Source organism: Morus notabilis, unplaced genomic scaffold, assembly GCF_000414095.1.
Source record: "Morus notabilis unplaced genomic scaffold, ASM41409v2 Scaffold629, whole genome shotgun sequence".
NCBI classification, from domain to species: domain Eukaryota; kingdom Viridiplantae; phylum Streptophyta; class Magnoliopsida; order Rosales; family Moraceae; genus Morus; species Morus notabilis.
Window position 1 is genome coordinate 262,132 of NW_010363794.1, and position 12,241 is coordinate 274,372.

The following is a 12,241-nucleotide window of genomic DNA, read 5'->3' on the forward strand; positions in this document are numbered from 1 at the left end:
ATTAAAGATAATCGGCTACGACGTCATCCTAGGAATGGATTTCTTAGGAAAATATCAAGCTACTATCGATTGTAGTAATATGAAGGTGATTTTTTGACCCAATGGGGAAGAAACTTTTGAGTACGTTGATTACTCTAAACGTACCCCCAGACAAGTAATTAATGCAATGGAAGCAAAGAAATTACTTTCTAGTGGTTGTGAAGGATATTTAGTTCATGTTGTGGATACGACTACAATTGATAAGTTGCAACCAAAAGATGTGCCGATAGTTCAGGATTTTCTGGAAGTCTTTTCGGGAGAATTGCCAGGATTGCCACCAGAACGTGAGATTTCACTTGAAATCAAACTTTTACCTGAAACGACACTAATTTCTAAGGCTCCTTATAGGATGGCTCCAGCAGAACTTAAGGAATTAAAAATGCAACTGCAAGAATTAATGGACAAAGGATTTATCCGACCAAGTTATTCACCTTGGGGAGCCCCTATATTGTTTGTAAAAAAGAAAGATGGCACATTAAGAATGTGTATTGACTATCGTGAGCTCAATAAGGTCACGATAAAGAATAAATATCCTCTGCCCAGGATCGATGACTTATTCGACCAACTCAAAGGGGCGGCGATATTCTCAAAGATTGATTTGCGATCTGGATACCACCAATTGAAGATTAAGGAGCAAGATATATCTAAGACGGCTTTCAGAACGCGTTATGGACACTACGAGTTTCTTGTGATGCCGTTTGGACTAACTAATGCCCCAGCAGCTTTTATGGATTTGATGAATCGTATTTTCAAGGAATATTTGGATAAATTTGTTATCATTTTTATCGACGACATACTAATTTATTCAAAGAATAATAAGGAACATGAAGAGCACTTGAGAACTATTCTTCAAATGCTGAAAATACATCAACTATATGCTAAATTCTCCAAGTGTGAATTTTGGCTCAATAAAGTTCATTTCTTAGGACATGTAGTCTCGAAGGATGGAATCTCAGTGGATCCAACAAAGATTGAAGCTGTTAGTAACTGGCCCGCACCAAGAAACGTAATAGAGATTCGTAGTTTCTTAGGTTTGGCTGGGTATTACAGAAGATTTGTAGAGGGTTTTGCAAAACTAGCTGCACCACTCACTACCCTTACATGAAAAGAAAAGAAGTATGAATGGACTGAGAGGTGTGAAGAAACTTAAACAAAAGCTGACTACTGCACCAATCCTTACTATTCCAAAGGAAGGAGAAAAGTTTGACGTATACAGTGATGCTTCCAAACTAGGGCTGGGAGCAGTATTGATGCAAAATGGAATGGTAATTACGTATGCGTCTAGACAATTGAAAACTCATGAGAGAAACTATCCTACTCATGATCTTGAATTAGCAGCAGTAGTTTTTACTTTAAAGATATGGAGGCATTATGGTGCACAATGTCAGATTTTCACTGATCACAAAAGCCTCAAGTATTTCTTTACACAGAAAGAACTTAATATGAGGCAACGCAGATGGTTGGAGTTAGTAAAGGATTATGATTGTGAAATCCTTTATCACCCTGGAAAAGCCAATAGGGTAGCTGATGCTTTAAGTCGTAAGAGAGGTGGAACCAGTGTGAGATATGGGGAGACCAGAGCCATCGCCGACCATAATTTCATCTGTGCCATCATAAGGACTGTGGAGAGCAAGATTATGTAGGTTAGTGGTGACATGATGTGAGGCGCCACTATCAAGTAGCCATGTGGTGTTGGGGGGAAGGGTGGTTGCAACTGCTTGAGCTTGCCAGGGAGCCGGTGGTCAAGATTTTGATGAATTGTCGGGACGAGGAGGTGGTTGTACATACGGAAACTGTTGACGGAAAAGAGGACAGTGTGAGACTACATGACCTTGAGTACTGCACCATTGGAAGCGACCAAGGAATGGACGAGCAGGAGGACGGTTGGCGCGGGTGTCGGTGGGAGAATTTCTTATGATACCTTGAGTGGGTGTGGAAGTGTACTCAGGGAGCCGAGGAGTGCGATTGGTGACAGACCATGGAGTGGAGCGAACATTGGTGGCATGAGCAGATGCCGGTAGGGGTGAGGGGCTTATCTTATTGCGGAGAGACAATTCTTTGTTGATGAGTTTTTCATGGAGTTCATCAAAAGAAATGGTGGAATCATGACCGTTGATAGCATCAATGATGGACTGATAATTTTCATCAAGGCCTTCAAGTACTTTTTCAATCAGATCTTCATGGTCAAGAGGCTTACCAAGATCAACAAGTTCATCGGCTCGGGTTTTAATGGACTACATGTAGTCTGTAATGGACTGAGAGCCTTTGGTGATGTTTTTAAGATGGTCTTTGAGTTGCTTGATATGGCCACGAGATGGTCGCGCATAGGTGTTGGCGAGTATTTGCCAGGCTTCATAGGAGGGTTTAGATTGGGGGATGAGAGGAACTAGATTGGGTGAGAGAATGCCGACAAGTGCTCCAAATAATAGTTTGTCTTGACGTAGCCATGTTTGGTATGCAGGATTAGTGGTGATGGTGGTTGGAGGAGCAGGGTGGGACCCATCAAGGCATTTTTGTAGGTCATATTTGATGAGAATGGCTTCCATTTGGGTTTTCCAAGAAAGATAGTTGGAGGGTGTGAGTTTAATGGAGTTATGGATAGTAATCATGGTTAGTGGTTTTGTGGGTTCCTTGGCATTAGGGATGATTTGAGTATTCTCGTTAGCCATTGGAATTAGGGGGATGAAAGGCTTGCTGAAGATTGAAGAATGTGGCTAGAAAAAAAAATTAAAGAGTAACCCGCTCTGATACCATAAAGGATTTTAGAAAGAGAGAAATTGAAGAATTGTAGCGTACTATTCTCATTGATGTGGTTAACATATATACATATTACAAGAGCACAGAAATAGGAAACAAAACAAATTGAGTAATTATCTAATAATACAAATAAATGACATAATTACATATAATTACAAAAGATATTCAAACGTGGAAATCCCTTGACTTTCTTAACTTGATCGTATATCCTTATAAAAACCTCATATTCTCATCAAGAATAAATTTAAAAAGCAAAATAAAATATATTATTATTATTATTGTTTTTTTTTTTTTAAACAACATGAAAAACATCATATATAGGCACTACTTTAGTTTCCACAGCCACTGCGGGCACGACTTTTTAAATTTTAACTTTGAAAATTTTTTTTTTTTTTGAAAAGGGGAATTGCAATTTTAAATCAGAAAAGTACAATTTAGGCACAAAAGGCCTCAACGTATTGAGCGATTCAATCTTGATCAAAAAAAAAAACCACCAGTAGATTTGATTGAAATGTTAAAAGGAATAATACATGTATCGGATTCCAATAAAAGGAAATTAAAAAGGTTCATAACTAATCGAGTATGTAAATAGCTCTTTTAAAGACATTATTATAGACGGTGGATAACTCTGATTGATTGAGATTGAGAGACTCAAAATACTAAGGGCATGTTTACTTATTCGGAGTAGGGAATGAAAATTAAGATTCAGAATCAACTCTATGTTTACTTACCCATTTATATTTTGGAATGGGAGTGAGAATGTGTAGGTCCCACACCAATTTGGGATTGAGGAATGGAATTGGCACTCCCCCCACCGCCCACCGGATTGCCACTCCCAATCCTGATATTAAATACAAAATTATGAATTTACCCTTAATTTTTCTCCTTTATTTAACTCTCTAGGATTTATTTCTCCCTTTCTCTCTCAACCATTTACCATCCCCTCTTCCCTTCTTTTGCCGTGGTTCTTCAATTTGCAGGTAGGCCATAAATCATCCTTTATTTTTGTTTTCGTTTTGCTTTTTTTTTTTTTTTTGGTTGAACACGTTGATAATGCTTTAGTTTAGCTAGTTTTGTTGTTCCTTTCCATGTGCGGGTGCGTGTGTCCTCTTCTAGCTTTTCAGTTTTTTTCCTTATTTTAATTTAATTTTTTATCCCTCTTTATTTCTTTAAACTCTTATATCTGTTTTATTTTAGGAATTTCTACTATAAGATTAGAAAACTGAAACTATCAATAATGTTTTTCCCTCTTTATTTCTTGTGATTCTAGTACTCTATTTTTTTTTTTTTTTCCTTTTTTTCTTATAATTTGATTCTTGTGTTATGCCTATTGTTGTTCAAGATATAGAACAAGGAAAAATCAAGATATAGAACAAGGAAAAATGAGATTGCTACTAATGTCTTAGGAGTTTGTTCACAAGACATGCAATTTATATATATCCTACCGGGATGGGAAGGTTCAACGCACGATATGCGTGTGTTAGATGGTCTCATTGATGTGCTTTCTACTGCTGATAAGGATTTAGCTGGATTACAAGCCAACTTGTATCAAGAAATGCTGAAAATTGATGGCATAGATGATGATCAAGTTCATGATGCTAGCAATATTTTAGCAACAAAGCATGATTTGCTACGTGTATTCTACAACATTCCGGATCAACTCAAGAAGGGATACATCCTCAAAATTCTTAGTCGTGGGGTTTAAGTGTTAGATTAGCCAATTATTAGTTTACTTAAATTATGTTGGTACTTTGAATTATGCTTAGGATATATTTTTCGATTTATGACTTGGAACTTCTTTTTAAAGTTCAATACACAAAAATCTACTAAAAGGGTAGGTAAGTAAATTTGTAACAGTTTATTCTGAGTCTGAGTGTAAGTAAACGCATGAATATGATTGGGATTGATTCCGATTCCGATTCCCGGAACCTAAGTAAACAGCTTATTTTGACTCTGATTCCTACCCACTCCGAATCTTGTCCACTCCGATTGATGTCCACTCCGATTACGGATAAGTAAACATGTCCTAAGGCCAACCACAATACCGCAAAGAAATATAACTTGTGAGGAGACCATCTCCGTAAGCCAATAAAACAACTTTGAAACTTTCTAGTCTCATGAAATGTTGCCAAATAACGCGTTGGCAAGGTGGCAATTGGTTTTCTTAGAATTGACTCGAACTCTTGTTTTTTGCATTGTCCGGGAAAAATATAAAATCTCGATTTATCATTTATCCACATTACATTATGTGCGGTTTATTATATATGATGCATCATCACAATTTCTCTGGAAATTAAAATGTGACAAACAAAAATTAAATATTAATACTTTTACAAGCTTGTGTATATTAATATTCTTAAAAAATATTAATAACCCCGACACTTCTTAATTTATGCCGATATGCTAATAATTATGACAGCTTTGGGGGAAAATTGCATGTCTGATTATTGAATTTGGATACTTCGTAGTTAAGCTTACTGAAAAGTTTATAGAGCAAGTTATCCTACTGAGTAAGTTTTGCTGTTAGTTAGTTTACTATCTTGTTGAGTAGGTTTTTTGTTAGCTTAGCTTCTACTTGTAACTTATATATAAACAAGTTACTGTAACAATATTCAATAAGATACATAATTCTTCAAACATTCTTTCTGAGCAAGTTTCTTTATATGGTATCAGAGCTCTTCTCACCGGTGTCAGAGATCTTTTCTGGTGACCGCCATGGGAGATACTTCTGCAGCTGCGCCAACAAACTCTTCTTCTTCTTCTTTCTCTCGATCTACTCCAATTACTTTTTCACATCCAATTTCCTCAAAACTGGCTAATAACAATTTTCTTGTTTGGCGGCGACAAGTTCTTGCTACTGTTTGAGGTCATCATCTCCAAGAGTTTCTTTCAAGTTCTGCGAGATTTCCTCCGAGGTTTCTTTTTCCAGAGGATGAACTTCTTCGCGTAGACAATCCAGAATTTCTTGAGTGGGAGCAGCAAGATCAGCTGCTTGTGTCTTGGATGCTGGCTTCCATGACGGACTCAGCTCTTGCTCATATGGTTAACTGTGAAACTGCAGTTCGGTCCGACACACAATTGAGGTATATTTTGCTTCGCAAATTCGAGCTAAGAAATCTCAGTTCAAGACTCAATTGCAAAATGTACGGAAATATTCTTTAACTGTTAATGAATATCTGCTTCGGATTAGATATTTTGTTGATATGCTTGCTTTAGTTGGACATGTAATTTCTACTAAGGATTACATTGATGCAATCTTTAATGGTTTACCTCATGAGTAAGACATTTTAGAGATTAGTGTGAACTCTAGATTTGGTGAATACTCTGTTGAGGTGGTTGAATATCTAATTTTGGCTCAAGAAGTTCGAATTGAGAAGGTAGTCAAGCTGAGTGATGGCTCTAATTTTGGCATTGGTCCTACATCTTCTAATCTAGCTATGGCTGGTGGTAGACCTCATCCTCACTTGTGGTTTGGTGGTTCTAGTTTTAGTCATTTTTCTCATACTTCTTCACATTATGGAAGTTCATTCTCCCCCTTTCCTGGTCATTCTTTTGGAGGATTTTCTTCCAAACAGAGTTATTGTTTGGGAAGTTCTAACACCAGCGGCAGAGGGAGGTTTAATGGTTGTGGTCGAGGAAATTCTTGGAACAATAACAAAGTATAGTGTCAGTTATGTGGAAAACTAGGTCATATGGTGATGCAGTGCTATTATCAGTTTGAGATCTTTCACTGGTCCTTCTCAATTTCACCATCAACTTCAAGGCAATCTTGCTCAGTGTTAGGGTCCAACTTCTCCTAATGCAATAATTGACTCTGCTCAAATGGGAGCTATGCTTACTACTCCTGAGGCTATAACTGATTCAACCTGGTATACAGATGCATCTTCTGATATGGAGTGGTACCCTGACTCAGGTGCTACAAATCACTTGACTGCAGATCCTTCTAATCTCATGTCAAGTTCTGAATTCTATAGTTTTGATCAGGTGCATGGGCAATGGTAATGGTCTGTCTATTAAACGTATTGGATCTTCTGTTTTTCTTAGTCCTTTTATTTCTTCCAAGTCTCTAACTCTCAAACACTTACTGCATGTTCTTGAAATTCGTACAAAAGAGCAACAAGCTGTACAAGGTATTAATTAACTAGTAGCATCAGAGAAAAAAATAAATAAACAAAAGAATTAACTAATAGCATAATTAGATGAATTGCAATATAAGTTACAGATATGCATTAGTGTGAGAGTGAGGAATTGATAAAGGATGAGATTGTTAGTGGGTACAAACCTAATTAAGATGTTTTGATTGTCTTTCATACTACTTCTCTTAATATATTGAAAAAATAATATTTTAAAATTTATGTAGATATTCTTTTCTCTTAAAAAAATTTCAGTAATATCCACTTAATATTATAAGTTTTTTAGTACAAAGTGATATTTGCAGCCTCTCTCAAAACCCAACCCCACCCAAAACTAGACCAAACTGTCTTAAGGCTTGGTAGAATAAAGTTTTTAAGTGTATCTTCGATGTTTTCTTTTTTCCTGTTTTCATGATTTTTTTTCTTTTGTTAGCATGTTTTTAAGAAAAAAATTGTATACTTCCATTAACGTATTAGCATTTATCATGACAAATTCATTTGACTTTTGCTTTGGGAAGATTGTGGTGAAGCTTTTCCATTTGCCAAGCTACTGTACAAAAAGTTAGGCAAACATAACGACTTAACGTGATAAAGAAATGTGGACTTAGCATTTAAATAAAAAAGACCCGCTTAAAACTGGGTTTGGACTTGTATGTGAACGCGTTTTGAAAACTCAATACATTTAAAAGTCACGTGAGTGCACGCATTCATGATTTTTCGAGCAATAAAAAATTGTGAAGCCAAGCACTTTTGATATGGAAATAAGCGATCTTAATTGGCTGGTGCCTAGTGGATATGTATTCCGTTGTTCTCAACTTGTCACTGGCGGAGCCAAGTTTTTCTTAGTAGAAGCATCATAAAAAATCATTAAAAAAAGATAGTATTATTTCAGTTCTTATTATAGTATTATTTCAGTTCTTATTATTTCTGGACATAATAATATATTTTAATTATTGAATAGATTGGAGGATACAAATAGTTTTTCTCATAAAATGAAGATATTATTGAGTGGGGATCTATGCATGGCAGCAAAGTTGTCCTCCTCTATGTACTTACCAACAAAATAATTTGATTTGAAAAAGTAAAAGCTGTAATGATTAAATAAAAAAAAATAAACATATCAACCAATAATAATTAAATTAAATGTTAAATTTGTAATGCGTTAAATTTATCATGTGTTACAAAATAATTATTTTAACTTTTTTCTTAAAAAAAGGAAAAATAAATAAATAGATCATCATTAATGTTATCCTTCACATTATATGGGATTGCCAATAATATTAATGTTAATTGTATATTTGACATAAAAAAGTGTAATCTATAAGATATGTTATTTTCATTTGTACTCCATTATATAATACTATTTTAAATGCTAATAAATCTATTTTTTTTCATTAAGCTTTTAAAGTTATAGAAGTAAACTTTTAATTTTAAAATAATTTGATTTGAAAATGTAAAAGCTGTAATGATTAAATGAAAAGGTAAATATATTAATTAATGATAATCAAATGCTAAATTTATCATGTGCTATATTTGGTAATAAATTTGCTGCAAAATAATACATATGACAAATTAAGCACAATAAATAAACATTGCATTAATGAAGAGTGTTTTTTTTTTTATCATCAAATGCTAAATGGAGTTTTATTATATAAGTATTGCATTAATGGAGTTTCTTCATTAATTTTATCCAAACCTTTTAAAATTTTCAATCGAACTCTTACTTTGCCTCAACTGAAGATTTCTAATTTATATCCCAACTGAAACTTTATACTTCTTAACTTTTACATTTAAGTTTTATAAAATTTTCAATTAAATATCTTAAACTTTAACGAGCATTAAAAACTTAATTAGTTAAAGATAGTTCTATTTACACACTCCGTTCTTTCTTCACATTCCCTTCCAATTACAACTTTTTATTAAAAAAGACCCTAAAATAAAATGACAAAAAGAGATAATTATAATGGACTTAATCACATGACAAAAAAGAAATTAATGTTTTTTTCTCTCTCCACACACCCCATGAATTGTATCCCCAAATTTTCACTTTTTAATGACTATTCGCAAAAATTTCATAGAAGTATACCAATTTTTTTTTTTTTTTTTTTTTTTTTTTTTTTTTTTTTTTTTATAACAATTGTTCATTTACCATTTTTTCATTTCATGTTTTTTTCCTAATAATTTCACTTTCTTAATACTAATCATATTATTTTTCATTTTCTATAAAGTTTTGCTGATTGCATATTTTCCATTTCGTTCTTTGTTTTTTTCCTTGTGGTCATATTTTTTTTACCAAGTTTTGTTTTGTTTTTTTTTTTCAATTTGTCTTTTCTGATTGTACATAATAATATAATATAATTATATTGATGTTCTGTTTAACTTTTTATAAATTATTTTGAGTTGTTTTGATTTTTTTCTTATTAATATTGTTTATTTCTCTTTTTTCTTTTTTCTTTTCATTTCTTTTTTTATTATGAAATTTTATTTTTTTAAATAAAATTAAAATAAAATGGCGGGTGTAAATAGAAAAATGTAGTGGTCAAAAAATTAATAATCTTATTAAAATAGTTAAGGTAATTCTGGGCTAATAAGAGTGTGTAAAAAGTAAATTTAATCTTTTAAAATTATGTGAGGTGTGTAGTTAGAAAACGGGTGTAGAGAGTAAAAAAAAGGTGTGAATAGAACCACCCATTAGTTAAACTTACTAATCGGCTATTTTGAAGAAGAAAAAAAGAGATAAAAACTCGAAATAGAAAGAGAGAGTATATATAAAAAAAACTTGCTCCCAAAGCAAATCTCTGGTTTGGGTTTAGCATATAAAGACATTTAAAGACACTTATTCACTTGTAGTACATTTAAAGACACAACACGTACGTCCTTTGTTCACACACTTTTTTTGGCCCGTCAAAGTACACACGACAAGTATTATACATAATTTAAAAATATCATGTACGATAACAAAGGTTTTATATCCCTATAATTAATTACCGGTGTAACTAGACCAAATAATATTATTCACCCACAAAACATTAATCTAAACGATCGCCAAAGAAAAAACGAGGAGACAGCACCAAACCCTAGCAATGTACGGTGATCACATAATTATTATAATATTCTAATTACTCATTAGCCCAGGGACGACGTCGGTCGTCGTCAAAAGGAACCTGGCGGCCGCAACGTAGGTTGTCCCAGGATCAACCTTCAACAGATCACACATTCTTAGATAGAACCCAACAGCGTCTCTGTCTCGGCGCTCCGATCCATAACCACACGGCCCGCCGCCTCGATAATGTTTGTGACAGCACCATATTCGGGAATGCGTCCAGCAACTATATGTCGGTAAATTTCGGAGTCCAATCTCTGATCATGACATCGTGGGGCGATGGCATTCCGCGTCTTGGCGTCATCCAGGACCAGAATGCCGTCTTAAAGGAAATTTTTGAGTCTTTCTCCAATAGGTCTGGGCTTCCCAGAAGGTCTAGGTCAAGGGCTTCTCCGGCCACATTATAATTATAGTTACTGAATTTCAATGGCGAAAACATTCTTGAAGTATTGAATAAATTTAAATAATTAAAAAATAATTGTCATAACTTATTGTTTTTTTTAAACAAAATAATATGTGAATGCATGGGTGGCTTGGTGAGGGCGGGATATAGACGTCAACTTAATTATGACGTGTTAGCTATGTCAATATAGTGAGTTGTCCACTTTTTATATCTATAAATTAATAAAGAAAACAAATTAACCGTGCACATAATGATATGATCATATGAATTATGATCTTCATTTGAACGTATAAATGTCTTGTTTAGTGAGTGCTATTAATATCAATTATCTCCTATCTCCATTAATTATTCGAATTTCATAAAACAAATTTTTATATATATCTTTCATATCATTGACTACAATCATATATTGGTCAAATCATGATTAATTATTCAAGTTACGAGTCTTGACAAATTTATGAACATGTTCGAAATTAGTTTTATGAACATATGTGCAATATGCATGTGTTGTAAATATTGGTTACCCTGAGAGTTGAAAAGGGCCTCGGCCTTAGTACTTCCGACCGGGCACACAAGGACATTCCCTATCATGAGGATCACAATAATCGAATCGCCATGGGTGTGGATCGCAAGCAATGCATGTGTCCATAAATATATATGGATGTGCTGGTCCGCCTGTCCAGACCCCTACAGATACATATGGTTGGCATTTGATAATTACTATCAATACTGTTACACGTAATATATTATTATACGTCAAATATCATGAACTTAATAAAAATGAACAGAAACTCAAAAAAAGATCAAAATTAATGAAAAGTTAAACGAATTGTACGTACCAGTAGTTTCGTGAGAAGTTTGGGCCAGGAACGTGGCAATCTTCCCTAGCTGGTTTGCTTTGTCTCCGGTTGTGCCGAAAGCGGGAAAATCCTTTGAAGCCTCAACGAAAGAATCATAGGTGTAGAAGCCACGGGCGGGACAATTACGGTCATTACGATGCCTTAGAGCAAATTCGAAAAGCTCCTCGGACAAGAGTTTCCTGACACCACCCCCACCGCCGCCACCACCGGCTCCACCACTGCCACCGCTATCGCCATCGCATTGGCTTTGGCAACCATGTCTGCAGTAACAAACAAAGGTTATAACAGTTCACATGGATCAAAATCCTATACTGCTGATCGTGAAGAACTGGTATATAAATTTTCCATTAGTTATATATATTTTTATTTAAATTTTTTACTCTAATTCAAAATATTGCTACAGATGAATCTGGAAACTAATCAGTTTGTTGATGACATTGAATTTTACCGGGTTATGTATACCAATCACAAAACAAAACAAGCTGAACAAGATTACGTGAGTGGTCATTTTTAATTAATATACATGCACTTTTTGTAAATAAAAAAGTTTTATGTGCAACATATTTTATTTGATGTCATTATGTTAATAATGCAATTTCCTTATCTTTAGTTGCTTAGAAACAAATTTAACCCACATGCACTTAGAATATTACAAGTAATGGGTCACTCTTTCTGAATTGTTTATCCGCATTGCTACTGTCTATTAGATTTTTGTTTGTTTAATTGGTTGTCATTTAGCTTATTGTGAGTCTTCTTAGATTTTCTGTCGAGTCTTTTGGCTTGATTCCTTGTCTGAGTTGGTTACTTAAGAGTCGTTCTTGCTTACGTTGCCTTTGCCTTTTCACGTTATAACGTGATTAGTTGATGCTATTGTTTCATTACTGCTTCTCTATTTGATGCCTTTTTTATAAACTCAATTGGGCCGTGGCTCTTATTTAATCGTTCT

General features: G+C 34.3%; 1 protein-coding gene across 1 annotated transcript; it reads right to left on the bottom strand.

Annotated features, from left to right (window-relative positions):
- Nucleotides 1-10,148: 10,148 nt before the first annotated feature.
- Nucleotides 10,149-11,986, bottom strand: LOC21397502 (chitinase 9). Its single transcript, XM_024170066.1, has 3 exons — nt 11,949-11,986; nt 11,275-11,555; nt 10,149-10,354 (listed from the first exon to the last, which is right to left on the bottom strand). The coding sequence occupies exons 1-3, from the start codon at nt 11,984-11,986 to the stop codon at nt 10,149-10,151; spliced, it is 525 nt and encodes a 174-aa protein (XP_024025834.1).
- Between the last annotated feature and the right edge of the window lie 255 nt (nt 11,987-12,241).